This window comes from Schistocerca nitens, chromosome 1, assembly GCF_023898315.1.
Source record: "Schistocerca nitens isolate TAMUIC-IGC-003100 chromosome 1, iqSchNite1.1, whole genome shotgun sequence".
NCBI classification, from domain to species: domain Eukaryota; kingdom Metazoa; phylum Arthropoda; class Insecta; order Orthoptera; family Acrididae; genus Schistocerca; species Schistocerca nitens.
Genome location: NC_064614.1, coordinates 953,071,112 through 953,090,280, shown reverse-complemented (window position 1 = coordinate 953,090,280; position 19,169 = coordinate 953,071,112). Strand labels below are relative to the sequence as shown.

Here is a 19,169-nt window from a genome sequence, read left to right as displayed (position 1 = left end):
GGCCTTCGTCAACAATAGACGACAGGCGCACATGCGTGTACACGCACACACGCATGTGCAAGTGTGCTCGCACATGTGTGCACACACGTATGTGCTCACACATATGTGCTCGTGCGTGTGTGTGTGTGTGTGTGTGTGTGTGTGTGTGTGTGTTTGTTTGTTTTCTGTTGTTCACGAAAGCTTTATTTGTGACAGTCTTTCTGTTGTGCCTATCTGCGACTCAGCACCTCCACTATGTGGTGAGTAGCAACTTTCCTTTTCATAATATTATTACATTCCACTTGGATTTTCCATTGTTTGATTTTTCTTACATTGTTGATATTACAACCTGGAGTTTCTGTTGATAAATAATATTAACTGTAACCTCAGACTTCTTGCAGGTGATCCAGTCATTTATACTGCAGTACCTCCTGGCAAAAATGGATAGAATTTCAAAGTAGTGTGAAGATGGCAACTTACTTTAAGTACTGAGAAATGAAAAATTGTGCAGTTCACAAGACAAAAAAACACAATATCCAATGACTACAATATCAGTGAATTACATTTGGAATCAGCCAACCCATATGTATTCCTAGGAATAACATATTGTGCGGATATAAATTGATCACATAGATTTAGTCATAAGTAAAGCAGATGATAGACTTCAGTCCATTGGAGATGACAACGAAACACTGTTGTGATCCATCTTGAGATTGTGAAGCACTACTCAAGTGTGTGGGGCCCATACCAGATACATCTAACAGGGATACTGAATATATTTGAGGAAGGGTACATGAATGGTGACAGATTTGTTTGACCAATGGGAGAGTGTCACAGAAATGCTGAAAAATCTTAACTGTCAGACATTTGAAGATAGATGTCAGCTATCCCATGAAAGCCTACTTTCAAAGTTTCAAGAATCAGTATTAGGTTAGGAATCTCAAAAAAGCCTCCTACTATTCACTTCTTTCACAGGACTGATGATACAAGATTAAACAAATTAATGTGTGTGAAGAGGCATTTAGGCAATTATTGTTCCCACAATCTGTGAGTGAATGGAACCCTAATGTGTGGTATGATGGAAAGTACCCTCTGCCTTGCTCTTCACAGTTATTTGCAGATTATGGATGTAAATGTTGCACAAATGAGAAGCAACAAAACTACTACCAGGTCCGTCTGCTGATGCATAAACACTCAACAACACATGAAAGTTTTACACAGAGCACCCAAGTCACTTATCAGTAAACATTCAACAGTATGCTTACTGGTATGTTTCAAAACACTGCACATTAAAAGGGGATTTTTCTGGGGCTCATACCTGCCGTTCTATTGGTGATAGTGTTCTGTGTAGCTTTTAGGCTAGGGACCATTTGTACACCCAACAGATGGATTGTCTTAGTGTCAATATCCTACAGTACAGGGCCAAATGGATCTGCAGATTTAAAGACAGCTAAGAACCATAGTTGGCTGAAAGTTTTATGGTATATTCCTAAGTTCCTGATGTTGAATAACCTTGAAAATTTTCATGATATTTTTATCCATTTCTGAGATACAGAGGTTCAATGTTGCCCTATGCACGTAAAATCTGATATTAGGTGAAATATAAATAATAAATAACCACAGAAAACTGCTCTAATTTTAATTCTATGTTATTTAGGCATTTATCTAGAAGTGGTAGCTTCCCATTTTCGAAAATCTTTATCCATTATCAAGACACACACCAAAAACATGGTGTCTGAGTATCAAAACTGAGCCACAGATCCCAGGACAGCTATCCACAGCAAATGGGTGTAATCTTTTTTACAATATATTTCTAATATCCTGATCTCAAACAGTCATGAACATTTGCTTGATGTCTTTATCCATTTTCTAGGTACATAGGTTCAAAGTTACCCTATCTGTACATGTAAAATATGCATGTGAAATCCAGTGTGAGGTGAAAATATAGTTATAAAGTGACGTAGCATAGAGAAATATGCTGTAAAGTGTGTTTGTTATCGTCAGAAGGGTTCTGAGAACCCCATGTTGTAGTAGTGAAGTACATGCAAATTTTTTGTATGCGTAGAGACTTTACAATCTCTTTTCCCACTGTCACTGTCGCTTCCCTCTCAACGTAAAAAAGTGTGAATTTGTTTGCATGCTAAAATCTTCAGTAACAATTTTAAAGGTGCTGAGAAACATAGAATGAGGCAGCTGGTGCCCCACTTTTCATTCAGTGTCTTTTAAACAGGAACATATTCACCTGTTGTGTTTTTCTGCTGGTTGAATATGTTTGAAGAATGTAAGAGTTATTGTACTACAGTCGACAGCCTGGATATGTGTTGACCCTGCAAAATTGTTTCAACCAGCACACTTACTTTAATAAATTTGATGAGATTCTTTACTACTCTGCATTTTGTCCCACATAACGCAGAAACCAAACTCTGACTCATGTGATTTTGGTGGCGTATCTAGTTACCTTCTGAAATAAATCGGCCATCATGTGTTTTATTCTCTGTTACCTGTAATAAACTGCTCCTTCTGTAGGGACAGCTGTCTAAAAAATTCAAGGCAGCTAAAGTGGTTCATCTCTTTAAAAAGATGAAATGAGTGATGTCAATGACTACAGACAAATCTTGATCCAATCGAGCATATCAATGGTTCTTGAGAAAGCAGGATATTTCCATAATAATAAGTTTCTGGAAAACAACTATTTATTGAATGCTCTTGAGTTAGGCAATAACTGGGGCCCTATATTCATTTCCAAATGTGTATAATGCTGTCTGTGACAGAAAGTGTGCAACAAGATTACTACTTGATCTCACAGAGCCCTTAGGCATCGTCAGCTGGGAGTTATGTATGGAGAAACTGTTACAATGTGGACTTAGGGGAAAGTGCAATGACTGGTTTAGATCATATCTCACAGACAGAATACAAAGAGTTGCAGTTACTTTAAAAAGTTTTGGAAGCATGCAATCAAAGGAACAAATTGTAAGACAGGGCATTGCTTAAGTGTCCACACTTGGCCCACTTCTGTTGTTATATTTGCCTATGATCTGACTCCAAAATATTCAGAAAGGTCTACCAGGAATGTTTGCTGATGATACCAACATACAATATTCAAATCACTGTGCTAATGATCTCTGTAACATCAAATCTGAAACAAACTCTGTGATGGTATGTTGATTAAACAAGAACTAAATATTATTGAATAAAGGTAAAAACTGTACATAAATTTTCACCTATCACATGTAGTCTGATCAAGGGCAGGTGATGTCAGATTTGAAAAGGTGCATATAAAGCACGGGGTAACCTGTAGTGGACTGTTAAGGCAGCCAGTCCACAGTGAAGTAGCCGAAAGGGCACGCGTCAACTCACGCTGTCTGGCGTTAAGTCTGGAACAGGATTCGTAATGAATGTGATAAAGAAAAGAACGTAGCTACTAGAACACTTAACTTTTATATTGTCCTTTGGTATTCAGCATTCTGGATGATACAAGTGAGACTCTTTAGATTCATGAAGTAACTAATGGCGCCTTGCTAGGTCGTAGCCATGGACTTAGCTGAAGGCTATTCTAACTGTCTCTCAGCAAATGAGAGAAAGGCTTCGTCAGTGTAGTCGCTAGCAAAGTCGTCGTACAACTGGGGCGAGTGCTAGTAAGTCTCTCGAGACCTGCCTTGTGGTGGCGCTCGGTCTGCGATCCTGACAGTGGCGACACGCGGGTCCGACATGTACTAATGGACCGCGGCCGATTTAAGCTACCACCTAGCAAGTGTGGTGTCTAGCGGTGACACCACATTCCTCCCCCGCAAATCGGCGAACGGTCGTGTGATAAGGCTTCCGCCCGCCGTGGGGAGGACCCCGTGTTGACGTATGCGATGAGGCGGGGAGCCTAACAACTGGCGAGGCTGTGCCACCCGCACCCGGCCATTCGGTCCGAGGGGAGCTAGGAAACGCCTGAAAACCTAGTCCAGGGTGCATGTAAACATGCGGAGTATGCGCCCGTAAGGAGACAGAAGGGGCCGAAGGGTCAACCTCCATTGCGTCGGGGCATCCGACGCGCGATGACGCCATGTGGTCCGGAGCGGGCAAGAGTTCCATGGCGGAGGACAGCTGGTCACGGGAAGCGGACGGCGGCGCGTGACCCAGGGAGGCGCTTGGAGGCTGCAGCGAAGCGTCCACTGCGGGCGGCACCGGCGGCGGCTGGCGGCGGCTGCGGCGGCGGCGCGACGCCATGAGGCAAAATGGAAGGCATCGTTGGTAACACCTGGGGATGAGGCGAGCCAGTAGATGGGTCCCCAGGGCGCTGACCGGACGGCACCGTCGCTGAAAGCAGACTGGGAGCGGCAGAACCCGGGCGACGACAGAGGCACAGCTGATTGAGATGCCGACGCACCTCACCAGAGGCCCCCAAAACCAAATACATCGCGCGGCCGAGGCAGTGAAGAATGCGCCCTGCGAGCCAACGCCGTGAACCTCGATAGTTGCGATAGAAGACAACGTTGCCAGGAGCAAAAGCAGGAGTCTGCTGCTGCACAGGAACCTGATGCAGCGGATGCTGCAAAGACATCAAGGTTCGATGAGGACGACCATGGAGCAACTCAGCCGGCGAGCGACCATCGCGGAGCTGAGAGCGATACGAAGACAAAAAGAGCAATAACGCGTCCTCCCGAGAATGCGACTCTTTCAATTTCAACATCTGTGACTTGAAAGTCCGGACCAATCGTTCAGCGGCACCGTTTGACTGAGGCGAAAACGGCGCGGATGTCAGATGTTGAATACCATTGGCCTTGCAGAATGACTGAAATTCTGCAGACATGAATTGTGAACCATTGTCGGAAACAATAGTCTGCGGAAGACCTTCAACGCAAAAAATAGCGGATAACGCTTGTATGGTGGCAGATGACGTCGTGGAAGACATCCGGACAACAAAAGGAAAATTACTGAACGAATCGACCACAACCAACCATCGCGCATTCCAGAATGGACCGGCAAAATCTATGTGCAAGCGTTGCCAAGGGGAAGTGGCTTTCGGCCATGCAAAGAATTTCCGCGGTGGGGCGGATTGTTGTTCGGCACACGCCATGCAAGAAGAGCACATATTCGGTTGCGCGAACCAAGTACAGTGCTGACGAGCAAATTGTTTCGTACGCACAATACCCCAACGTCCTTGGTGGAGAAGCTTTAAGACAGAGGACTGTAACGATTGTGGGACCACGACCCTAGACTGATCATTATCAGAACGCAACAACAAAACACCACATCGTACAAAAAGTCTCTCCTTGTGAGCAAAAAATCGGCGAACCAACGGATCCTCGATCCGCAATTTTGACAAGGGCCATGGCGTAGCAACAAAACGCAAAACAGAAGCAAGGACAGGGTCAGCAGCTGTGGCTGTAGCGACACGACGAAAATCAATCGGAAACGATTCGACCACGTTATCAGTTTCCGCATCAATGAACATGCAAGCAAGTTCGGAAGAATCGAATGCTTTATCCTCAGCAACAGGCAAACGGGACAATGCATCAGCGTTGCCGTGCTTAGCAGCGGACCGATACAAGATATCGTAGCAATTGGCGACCTCATAACGCAATGCGTGGGGAACATTGCGCTCTCTGAAAAATTTCGGTTGCGCGTTTACTTGCAGTTCCATATGTGCTGCATTGTTCTTAGCGCAACCAAGGCCCGGTGCAAAAATGTCTGCAAATTCGTCACATAGACTAGAAACACTGGCTGAAGGCACAGTCTGATTCACTGATAGGACCTGATTGACTATAGACAAGTTAAACAACTGAAATAAATCTAAACCAAACAAGTTCACTGCAGTAGAAGAACGAAGAATGTAAAATGACACAAGTTTTGTTTGTTCCTTGTACGTAGCAAGAAGACTGCACTGTTCTAACACAGGGAGATTCTGTCCGGAATAACTCTTGAGCTGAACATTTGCGGCACGCAACGGAGGTGCGCCCAGTTGTTTGTACGTGGCGTGATTGAGCAATGAAACTGCAGCTCCGGTATCGAGCTGGAACGGTATCACTTGTCCGGCAAAGTCCAAATCTACAAAAAGTTTATTGTCCTGCTGACGACAAGAGCGACTGTTTTGTGCAACGTGAACAGACACTGGTACAGAATCACGTGCGACGTGACGGGAGTTGCGTCGACGTCGACGCACACTTTTTGTGGGACGAACACAGTCACTGATAGCGAGAGGAACACTGGGCGGAGTGGCAGTAACTACATGAATGTCCATGGGCGAAGGTTCCCGAGCCTGAGTGTCCTTGGTTCGATTCCGGCGCGAAGCAAAGGGCCTGGAATGCTTGTGAGTGTCCGATCTAAGCTTTTTCTGGCAAACACTTTGAACATGTCCTTTCTTGTTACAGAAAAAGCAAATAGCCTGGCGTGACGGGCAATTCTCACGCGAATGTCTAGTTGCACACCGCGGGCATGATTTCACTGCATTTGCTTGCTTTCGCGGGACACGTGGCGGTGCGGACGTGCGCGAAGGCTGTTTACAGTTCCGCACAGCGCGCCCGGCGGGCCGGTTAATGCGACACACTGCTGGCGAAGTTTCAAATGATTCCTGAGCAACGTCAAGTGTGTCTTGCCTATCTAATATGTCTATCACTTGTTGAAGGGAGGGATTGACGAGTTTCAAAATCTGTTCCCGTACGCGAACATCAGAAACGTTCTGTGCTATTGCATCACGCACCATAGTATCTGAATAAGGGAGTCCACATTCACATTCAAACGCACACTCCCTAGTAAGTCCTTGCAAAGTGGCAACCCACTCCCTATTAGTCTGACCGGCTGTACGTTTGGTACGAAAGAACGTATACCGTTTTGCAACGACATTGACTGTTTCCTTGAAATAGGCATCTAAAGCAGACAAAATTTCTTCGTATGACAGAGTTGCTACGTCGTGTCGGGGAAACAATTTCACTATCATACGGTAGGTGGACACACCTACACACGAAAGCAAAAACGGCTGCCGCTCATTACCTTGAATCCTGTAGGCGGCGAGATGAAATCCAAATTGTCAGGACCATTCAGTCCACATTTCTTGGGTTGAATCAAAATTACGGAAGGACGGTGCAACTGCGTTTTGTGGCTGCGGTAGCGATGAAGCGGCGGCGGCCGCATCGTTTTGCAGCGCACGTTGACCCTGGACGAGCTGTCCCAGGGCATCCAATAACGCCTGCGTCTGCTGATTCTGCAAGCGATAAAATTCGGACAGTACATCTGGAGAATGTGGCGAAGCCATGACACAAGCAAATTAATACAATACGAACGCTAAAGTCCCTTTTGAGACTCGTCGCCAATGTTGTGGACTGACAAGGCAGCCAGTCCACAGAGACGGGTAGCCGAAAGGGCACGCGTCAACTCACACCGTCTGGCGTTAAGTCTGGAACAGGATTCGTAATGAATGTGATAAAGAAAAGAACGTAGCTACTAGAACACTTAACTTTTATATTGTCCTTTGGTATACAGCATTCTGGATGATACAAGTGAGACTCTTTAGATTCATGAAGTAACTAATGGCGCCTTGCTGGGTCGTAGCTATGGACTTAGCTGAAGGCTATTCTAACTGTCTCTCGGCAAATGGGAGAAAGGCTTCGTCAGTGTAGTCGCTAGCAAAGTCGTCGTACAACTGGGGCGAGTGCTAGTAAGTCTCTCGAGACCTGCCTTGTGGTGGCGCTCGGTCTGCGATCCTGACGGTGGCGACACGCGGGTCCGACATGTACTAATGGACCGCGGCCGATTTAAGCTACCACCTAGCAAGTGTGGTGTCTAGTGGTGACACCACATAACCCATAATTCCTCAGAAAGTGGATAGATGTTACTCTTCGATTGTTTGTGTGTGTATATATATATCATCATTTATAGGCCTTTAAGGCATACAGCAGAATAAAAAATTGTGCCAACCACAATATAAATAGAATACAACAAACTGCACATCATAAAAATTTGCAAAGGTACATGTTTACACACACACACACACACACACACACACACACACACACCAGTCACTCACAATCTCAGTATGGGAGACCTTTGTTGCAGATAGGTGTTCATTGCTGTCGGTCCCCACCCTCATCTACTGTTGTCGGCTCCACATTTTGAGTATTGCCAGTACCCGATCCTTGTATTGTGTCCTTGGTTGTCCCTTTGGCCGTCTCCCAGCTGGTGGGAAATGGAGAACATGGTTAGTGAGGGATCTACCAGCTCAGAAGATGTGGCCAAACCATTGTAGTCTCTTCTGCCCCAATATTTGACTGATGTGTGGTTCTCCGTACCACTTTTGTTCTTCATTCCCATTTACCTTCAATGGTATTGTAGACAGCACATATATTTTTTAAAGTACGTTCCTCTCGAACGCACAAATTGCTTCTTCAGTTGTTGCTAAAGTTGCCCAGGTTTCACAATCATATAAAAGTACCAGCCATACTAATGTCATGTACAGCCGAATCTCATTTTTTAGCTGTACAGTTGAATCTTGTTTTTGAGCAATAACAGCCAGGATTTGAATAGACTGTTTAGGCTGAAGAAAATGCGGTTAGCGTTTGTTATTCATTGCTGCACCTCTTTTGTCACTTCACTTTTATTGGTCAGTATGGATCACAGGTATTTGAATTGTGTTACTCATTTGAAGGCACACCCATCAGTAGTAGTGGAGGGGAGAGGAGTTTGATGTCACGAGACAACGAGATATTTTATTTTACTCTCGTTCACTACAAGCCCTATTTGTCTTGCATTGCAGAGGAATCGTGAAGTGTCAGCACTTACTTGCTTCTGGGTGTTGCCAAGGGTCACATCATCATCAGCAAATGCCAAGATTGTGTCTGTTGCCACTATATCCATTTCTCTGTTTTGACCAGTGTTGTGGCTTACTTTTTCCAAGGCCAAGCTGAATAGTATTGGTGTCAATGGATCTCCTTGTCACAATCTATTTTGAATACCAAATGTTGTTGATAGTTGGCTGTCAAATCTTGCTCGGCAAGTTGATTGGGAATAGCAAGCTGCTGTTAGTCGGATGGTGGAATGTTGAGTTCTTCTAATGTTTTCCATAGCTTGGAGCAGTCAGTGCTTTCATATGCTTGCCTAAAATCAATGAACATGAAGTGTAATTTCCGATAAAACACGTAAAATTTGCCTCAAGGCAAATATGTGAGAAGAGTTGACTGTCCAAAGATGAAGCCACATTGAGAAGTGCCTATAATTTCTTCAGTCAATGGTTTCAAGCAGTTTAGGAGCAGCATTGTAAATACTTCATACCCAATCTCAAGTAGTGAAATCCCATGGTAGTTGGACACTTATGTGGCATCTCCCTTCTTGAAGATTGTGCCTTTCCCTTCTTCAGAAATTTTTTCCACTGTCCAAAGTGTAGATATTAACCACTTAAACACCTCCATCAATGCTTCACCCCCCAGGCGTAGCATCTGAGCTATGATACCACTACTACCTGGAGCCTTGTTGTTCTTGAAGGCCTTTAGCGCAACACAGATTTCTTCCTCTGATAGTTCAGAGATTTCCTCTCTATCAAATTGGAGTTTTCAACACTCTTGGGCTGCAATGGTTCAATAAATTCTCAAAATGTTTTTTTTTAAATAGGTTTGCCTGCTCTAGTGGTGGTACCACTTCACCAATATCATTCATTAAAACCAATGTATTTTGCCAGTAGACACCTCTGGCAAATCTTGAGGCCTGGAAGGAAGAGCATGATGACTTTGGCTCTTCGACTGCTGTCAACAGGTTTTTTTGGTGTTCCCGTTTCTTCCTCCTTATGAGCTGGTCTGTGTTTTGCTTTGCCTCATAATATACTATTCTTGTATCATCTGAAGGTTGCTCTAGCTGAACTGGTCTCTATCGATTTCCGACATTCTTCATCAAACTTAGGTTTACTTTTGTGTTTTGGAAGACATACAAGCTCTTCCATTTGTATTCAGCAGCACCATCTGCCTTCTACGTTGTTAGAATCTTGCGATGTTGTGAGATGTTCTGCAATTTTTTCTTGGTAGTGCTGTATCACTGCTACATCTTTCAGTTTTTCCTTGTCAAAATGGACTATCCTTTCTGCATTATTTTGCCATTTGGTGGACAGTTTCAGACATAGTTTGGATTCAACCAAAAAGTGTTGGAGTTCAAATCTGCCCCGCACAAGGTTCATACATGTTAGTCGCTTCCATGATGCCCTCAGTCAACTAGAATATGATCGATCAGGTTCTTCATACTTCCATCTGGGGACATCCAGGTAACATTATGTACTTCTGGGAAGTATATGCTTCTGATGGTCATTCTCATTATTTCAGTGAAGTTAGCTAGCCTGACATTGTTCTCATTGCTTGTTTCATGGCTACTATCAGGGCCAATTGTTGGGTGATACTCCTTTTCTCTACCCACTTTGATACTGAAATCTCCTATTACCAGTTGGATTGAATGCCTAGGTAGTCCATCTACTACATTTTCTAGCTCGAGATAGAAATTGTTCTTTGTTTCTTCATCAGCATCTTCTGATGGAGCATGACAGGTGACTAAGCAGATCTTATATGGTTTAGCATTAAGTATCATAAAGTTGATGCAGTCATTTACTGGAGACCTTTTATTGATAGATGCTACCATTTAATTATGGACAGCAAATTCAACTCCTGAAGTCCAGGCTTGACTCAGCTCATTGCTGTTGAAGAGCGTGTGTGTATCCCCGATCTTCATGACTCCGTGAGGCAGTCCTGTTCCGTGAATTGCTGTCACTAGGCATTGATATTTACTGAGTGTTTCTCCATTTTGTTTCATTCCCCCAGTCATGACTGTCTTTACATTCCATAAATCCAGAGAATATCTCTCTCTCTCTCTCTCTCTCTCTCTCTCTCTCTCTCTCACACACACACAAACATTCCACGTGGGAAAAATATATCTAAAAACAAAGATGATGTGACCAAATGAAAGCGCTGGCAGGTCGATAGACACACAAACAAACACAAACATACACACAAAATTCTAGCTTTCGCAACCGACGGTTGCTTCGTCAGGAAAGAGGGAAGGAGAGGGAAAGACGAAAGGATGTGGGTTTTAAGGGAGAGGGTAAGGAGTCATTCCAATCCCGGGAGCGGAAAGAGTTACCTTAGGGGGAAAAAAGGACGGGTATACACTCGCGCGCACACACACACATATCCATCTACACATATACAGACACAAGCAGACATATTCAAAGACAAAGAGTTTGGGCAGAGATGTCAGTCGAGGCGGAAGTGCGGAGGCAAAGATGTTGTTGAATGACAGGTGAGGTATGAGTGGCGGCAACTTGAAATTAACGGAGATTGAGGCCTGGTGGGTAACGGGAAGAGAGGATATATTGAAGAGCAAGTTCCCATCTCCGGAGTTCGGATAGGTTGGTGTTAGTGGGAAGTATCCAGATAACCCGGACGGTGTAACACTGTGCCAAGATGTGCTGGCCGTGCACCAAGGCATGTTTAGCCACAGGGTGATCCTCATTACCAACAAACACTGTCTGCCTGTGTCCATTCATGCGAATGGACAGCTTGTTGCTGGTCATTCCCACATAGAATGCATCACAGTGTAGGCAGGTCAGTTGGTAAATCACGTGGGTGCTTTCACACGTGGCTCTGCCTTTGATCGTGTACACCTTCCGGGTTACAGGACTGGAGTAGGTGTTGGTGGGAGGGTGCATGGGACACCCTAATTCAGTAGTTAACCTTTCCTCCAAACCTCTCTCCCAATCCGAAACCTCTGTCCTATCCAAAGGCCTCACCTTCTGCCCCACTCCCAGATTCAACCAAATAGCCCTCGTCAAAGATTTACTGTCCTACACTCGTACTCTCTGCTGGAAATATCACTTTGCCATGAAGAAAAATGATCCTAATCCTACTCCTAAGGATCCAACTCCCCAAGACACTATCCAAATTGAACCCTGCCTGGAACAGTTCCGTCCTCCGTCACAGCGGGACCCACCTCCTTTTCCTCAAAATCACCCTCTCCAAACCTTCCAGGAATTTCTGACTTCCAGCCTTGCATCTCAATCCTTCTTAAAAAAACTTTAATCCTACTCCCAACATCACCACTGCTGAAGCCCAGGCTATCCGTGATCTGAAGGCTGACCGATCCACCGTCATTCTTCCGGCGGACAAGGGTTCCACGACCGTGGTACTTGATCGTCGGGAGTATGTGGCTGAGGGACTGTGTCAGCTTTCAGACAACACCACATACAAAGTTTGCCAAGGTAATCCCATTCCCAATGTCCAGGCAGAGCTTCAAGGAATCCTCAGAACCTTAGGACCCCTGCAAAACCTTTCACCTGACTCCATCAACCTCCTGACCCCACTGACACCCCGCACCCCTACCTTCTACCTTCTTCCTAAAATTCACAAACCCAGTCATCCTGGCCGCCCCATTGTAGCTGGTTATCAAGCCCCCACAGAACGTATCTCTGCCTACGTAGATCAACACCTTCAACCCATTACATGCAGTCTCCCATCCTTCATCAAAGACACCAACCACTTTCTCAAACGCCTGGAATCCTTACCCAATCTGTTACCCCCTGAAACCATCCTTGTAACCATTGATGCCACTTCCTTATACACAAATATTCTGCACGTCCAGGGCCTCGCTGCGATGGAGCACTTCCTTTCACGCCGATCACCTGCCACCCTACCTAAAACCTCTTTCCTCGTTACCTTAGCCAGCTTCATCCTGACCCACAACGTCTTCACTTTTGAAGGCCAGACATACCAACAATTAAAGGGAACAGCCATGGGTACCAGGATGGCCCCCTCGTACGCCAACCTATTCATGGGTCGCTTAGAGGAAGCCTTCTTGGTTACCCAGGCCTGCCAACCCAAAGCTTGGTACAGATTTATTGATGACATCTTCATGATCTGGACTCACAGTGAAGAAGAACTCCAGAATTTCCTCTCCAACCTCAACTCCTTTGGTTCCATCAGATTCACCTGGTCCTACTCCAAATCCCACGCCACTTGCCTTGACGTTGACCTCCATCTGTCCAATGGCCAGCTTCACACGTCCGTCCACATCAAACCCACCAACAAGCAACAGTACCTCCATTATGACAGCTGCCACCCATTCCACATCAAAAGGTCCCTTCCCTACAGCCTAGGTCTTCATGGCAAACGAATCTGCTCCAGCCCGGAATCCCTGAACCATTACACCAACAACCTGACAACAGCTTTCGCATCCCGCAACTACCCTCCCGACCTGGTACAGAAGCAAATAACCAGAGCCACCTCCTCATCCCCTCAAACCCAGAACCTCATACAGAAGAACCACAAAAGTGCCCCACTTGTGACAGGATACTTTCCGGGACTGGACCAGACTCTGAATGTGGCTCTCCAGCAGGGATACGACTTCCTCAAATCCTGCCCTGAAATGAGATCCATCCTTCATGAAATCCTCCCCACTCCACCAAGAGTGTCTTTCCGCCATCCACCTAACCTTCGTAACCTGTTAGTTCATCCCTATGAAATCCCCAAACCACCTTCCCTACCCTCTGGCTCCTACCCTTGTAACCGCCCCCGGTGTAAAACCTGTCCCATGCACCCTCCCACCACCACCTACTCCAGTCCTGTAACCCGGAAGGTGTACACGATCAAAGGCAGAGCCACGTGTGAAAGCACCCATGTGATTTACCAACTGACCTGCCTACACTGTGATGCATTCTATGTGGGAATGACCAGCAACAAACTGTCCATTCGCCTGAATGGACACAGGCAGACAGCGTTTGTTGGTAATGAGGATCACCCTTTGGCTAAACATGCCTTGGTGCACGGCCAGCACATCTTGGCACAGTGTTACACCGTCCGGGTTATCTGGATACTTCCCACTAACACCAACCTGTCCGAACTCCGGAGATGGGAACTTACTCTTCAATATATCCTCTCCATCCCATTACCCACCAGGCCTCAATCTCCACTAATTTCAAGTTGCCGCCACTCATACCTCACCTGTCATTCAACAACATCTTTGCCTCTGCACTTCCGCCTCGACTGACATCTCTGCCCAAACTCTTTGTCTTTGAATATGTCTGCTTGTGTCTGTATATGTGTAGATGGATATGTGTGTGTGTGCGAGTGTATACCCGTCCTTTTTTCCCCCTAAGGTAAGTCTTTCCACTCCCTGGATTGGAATGACTCCTTACCCTCTCCCTTAAAACCCACATCCTTTCGTCTTTCCCTCTCCTTCCCTCTTTCCTGACGAAGCAACCGTTGGATGCGAGAGCTAGAATTTTGTGTGTGTTTGTGTTTGTTAGTGTCTCTATCAACATACCAATGCTTTCATTTGGTAAGTTGCATCATCTTTGTTTTTAGATACATTTTTCCCACGTGTAATGTTTCCCCTCTATTTTATATATAGACTTTTTTTGTGTACTCAATAATCACATATTGCATTCCATTTTGGGTTTTGTCTGATAGAGAGATATTTATTATGTGGAAGAAAATAGTTAAGAACGAGGTAAGCATATCTACCACTGAACACCTATTTCTGTAGCTCAGTATCTTGCCAGTACCTTACATATTGACTTGTCCAACATCTAATAGTAACAACACACAGCAGGATTTATGGGATCAATAAAAATCAAATCAAATCACACTGAATGCTGTGTTCCACCCCATACAACCTACCTACCATGCTGGATCCTCCTCCTTTGCTGGACAACTGGTTCTGAAGACTGCAGGAAACTTTTTTTATTTTACTTGAAAAATGCCATAATAACATTTTAAAATACTTTTCAATTCTCTAGTTTTTATATTTTATGTTATTCAGAATGGTTTTTGATGTTCAGTTAGATATTTTACCTAAGATTCTGGAAATATTTTACTAACTTCCCAAACACTTTAAAAAGCTCTCAGTTATTGCACATTTCTGGATGTGCATGTCTACAGCTTAAATTGTTGGCTCTTAGTGTTTAATCCTTTTAAAATTTTTAATTTGTAACCTGCATGTCAGATAACACTGGTGAAATAAACGTCGTGATGTGTGTAACCCTTTTAACTCCATCCCTTCCACTGAGTACCATCCTGGATGTTCACTGCTAGTATTTTAATATTAACCCACAACATCAGAATTGATATACTTCACTGTAACCAAGCTGAATAGATCTGAAAATAGCTGAAACTGATGATCATCCATATTACATCACAACTGTGCTCGAAATGATCTGTCAACAGTTGCTCCAACTATCAAAAGACATGATATCTGCCCTAATCGTGAAACATTCAGTCTATATTAATTTCATTGTTTTGATCATCATCAGAGGCACTGTCTCCTCATGTCATTGACCATCACATCATACGGTGGCTTTAAAATACCATAATGTGAGTTTTGTGCATCACCATTTGCATGTGTACAAGAATGATTCAAAGGACAAATAATTAAAAAAAAAAGATGGATGGTCTGTTCAAATGCTGTTACACACACAGCTATCATAAAGCTCATTTAGGTCTGGAGACATAATTTATTGTAAAATAACCGAGCTTATAAGATTGTTCCAATATGGTTTAATTTAGTAAAATTTAACATTGAACATCATGTATTTTCTCTTAGATGATTTAAAGCTCTGGTACCTCAGCATTCTGTTTTTATTCTTTTTTTGATTTGTTGTTTTTTCTTTCAGGGCTACAAACGTGAAATGCAAGCAAGTGACATGCAGTCTATAATACCTCAGGCCCTACTGGGGAAATCAGATGTGTTGTTTGGTAATTTAGAGGAACTTTATTCTTTCCATGGGGATGTGTTTCTGAAAGATTTGGAAAACTGCATCACAAGCACTGAACTTGTGGCATTGTGTTTCATACAGAGGGTAATGAATCAAAGGATACTTTAATAAATTAAATTAAAAAAAGTGTTGAAAACATGTGTAAAATACAATAGAAGCTGTCACACCCGTAAAGGACAAATATGAGAGGTTTATCAAAACAATGATACTAGATGGAAAACTTACATTTGTTAGTTATATAATAAGGAATATCTATTAAGCACTTGTTTTATATACCTGACTTTCTTGTTTACTTTTTCAAGAATGTAGAATTCAGCAGTTTAATGTAGGTTAAATGTAGGGTAAATCACTAACCTATATGTAACATTATAAATAGCATTTTATTGTAATCACCAAATTTAGAAACTCTTCATCAGATTGTTAAAATCAAGTTTTGAGTGAATGGAAAAAATGAGAAACGAGACTGAAGGCAATATTATCAACTACATACCTCAATAATGAAATTGGACATCTTTAAATAAGAACAGTCTTACAGGATGTGGATCAAACACAAACTGTAAATAATGAACATCCAGTAAAGTTAACTGGCCAAGAAAAGGTGTCTCAAACAAATGAAATTATTATAGAATTTACAAAATATCAAGGCAGATTGCATTAATTAAAAATTCTGCATTTTCCAGTTGTAAATTTCTTTTGTTGAATCATATTCCCCAGAGTTAAAGATGGGGTGATACTGTATTCTTTAGCATTAACCTGGAATGCCACACATGCTACCTTTTCAGAGAATAATGAGGGTCTAGGAAATGGTGATCTTGCTCTTTCTATGCTATAACTGTAAAACAAATGATAGAAAGAAGAGTGTGTGTGATATGAAGAAGCACATATTTCCAAAACTGTTTTCAGTATTGAGGAAGAAATGTGTAGTGGAAAAATAATGAATGGTAAAGCTTACTTATATATAAAAATAAGTTTGTACAATACTTCTTTTGTCACAGTGTAAGAAATGTAGGAAATAAATTTTGTGTGGATATGAGTGAAATGAGTTCAGTGTGTGTGCTGTAGGTCACCGGCTTGGATTTGTTAATTAATGCAACATTCCTGTGGATGATAAAACAGAAAAATGTTGAGTAGACAAATCAGCACTGGGTAAAAACAGTAAGAAAGTAAACCCACAAACAAGTTTTCTCACTCTGATAACCAATATACAGACTTACAGCTTGAAAATGTGAGCTTCCAGTATGATAGCAAAGGCTTTCATAAATTTTTCTTATTTGGTTATTTGCATATTGCATGCTTCATAATGGTGACCTTCCCCTACAATACAGAATGAGTCAGTTTTACAGTCATAGGACATCTCAGCAGATTATGTTGCATATAAGGGTGAAACGTAATGAACAGATTGAAGAAGTAATAAAAAGATGTAGTAATATCACTTTATTGGAACAATTAAAAAAGAAAAAATGTTGCCAACATATTATAGAACCAGGTATTAATGTAGTTCTGAATAGCGTATTCAGCATAAGAGGAATGTAAAACACATTTCACCCTGTGAAATTAAGGTTTTGACATGTGTCTAAAGATGGAGGGCAAGGGATAATGTAAACCGCAGACACAATAGAGTTAGGCATAGAACCAAGAATAGAGGAAATGTAAAATATAACACTAAGAAGGTCTTACTGTGTACTAGTTCTCCAAACAGTTTCACAAATGCAAAATCTGTGGGCAAAAGAATATTATAAGATTGGTATGTAAAACAGGGAAAGGCAAACAGTCGCTTGTAACAGATTGACATGTGGCATGTAGAAACATGTGCCAGAACATAGTATTTGCACTAGTTTTTGAACTCGGTCTAAACCTCCCCTAAACTTTTTCCAGCTGCCTCATTTTACCTTTCCCTTCTCCTACCAGCCCTTTTCCCATCCAGGCAACCTTCCCCCCCCCCCCCCCTCCCCCTTGTGCCATCCATCTTCTCCATTTTCCACCCCTTTCCCTTTCTCTCTTCCCTTCCTGTTTCCCTCTTCACCTCCACCTTTCTCTTCTCTTTCCTCCCTCCCCTTCTCTCCCCACAATCCTTTATGTGTCTCTTATGTGCTCTACCCGCAGAATTCCTTTCATCTTGTTGCACAGCTGCAGAGTCACTTGTCGAAGGACATACCTCACACTATACTGCTGCCCTCTCATCACCTTCAGTGTCCTTCCCTATTTCCTCCCTACTTCCATCTGCCCAGGCAGCTACTCTCAACAATCAGTACTCGGTATCACTCCGGCTATGGTGTGTATGTTTGGCTGTCTCGGCCGTTGTGGTGGAGCAGTTATAGGCGCTTCAGTCCAGAGCTGTGCTACGGTCACAGGTTCGATTCCTGCCTCGGGCATGGATGGGTGTGATGTTCTTAGGTTAGTTAGGTTTAAGTAGTTCAAGTCTAGGGGACTGATGACCTCAGATGTCATGTCCCATAGTACTCAGAGCCATTTGAACCATTTTGGCTGTCTGCATGGTTGTGTGTGTGAGTTCGAAAGCTAGTGTACACACTATTTTCTGTTGTGTGTTTCTGTGCACCACACACCACTCAGCTACAGTGAGTGGTCACATTTTCGTAATTTATGTATTATTCTAGCCAGGAATTACCATTGTTGTTATTCAAAGACTGAGAATTACATGGTGCAACTGAGATGAGCTAGTTGGGGTGAACTATAATTTTTTAAATGAGTAGGAGGAGGAGGAGGAGGAGAAAAAATGTTGTTAGGCCGCTTTGGATATTTCATTTGTAATTTTACAGTAGCAAGTGAGGATGATTTCTGAGATACAGAGATGCCAGAAAGATTACTGTGGAATAAAAATGACAATGGCTCTGCTTACTGCTGCTTATTTTTGTCAACAGTGTGCAGTCTCAAAAGCTTAACTGGTTCAGCTGACCACTCCAAACGAAAAATGGGAGCATTACATTATCATTTGTCTATTCTTTGTAGCATTTACTTTTGCATTCAAATTTTTTTCTTATGTTTGTTAGATATCTTTCTGATATTGCATTACTTTGTTTACTGCAGCGTGATGCCTTTTACCGTCTGTACAGTTACTACTGTCAGAACATACCACGATCAGAACATCTAAGGGAAATGGTAGGCGAGAAAAACATATTTTTCCAGGCTTGTCAGTTGAAGCTTGGCCACAAACTGCCACTCGCAGCATATTTATTGAAGCCTGTTCAGAGGATAACGAAATATCAACTGCTGTTGAAGGTAAGAATAAATCCAAGATGGTAAGAGAGCAGCTGTATCACTTTATTTACTGAAGTCTATCATGGGTTGTTTCTTGCAGCAAACTTATTGTTATTACTATTATTATTTATAATATACAGTGTGAGATAGCTAACTTTTTCAACTCAAATTACATTTAATCCATTAAAGACAATTGTAATCTGTTCTCATCTAGATGATTAGTGGCTGCTGACCCATGAAACAAACAGCAATC

The 19,169-nt window shown here is 43.1% G+C and overlaps 1 protein-coding gene across 1 annotated transcript in view; it reads left to right on the top strand.

Moving 5' to 3' along the window:
- Positions 1-19,169, top strand: part of LOC126194677 (guanine nucleotide exchange factor DBS-like) — a 373,302-nt gene that overhangs the window by 287,298 nt on the left and 66,835 nt on the right. The window contains exons 15-16 of the mRNA XM_049932882.1: positions 15,599-15,784; positions 18,746-18,937. Of these exons, the coding sequence (XP_049788839.1) occupies positions 15,599-15,784; positions 18,746-18,937 (378 nt within the window). The remainder of the gene's footprint in view (positions 1-15,598; positions 15,785-18,745; positions 18,938-19,169) is intronic.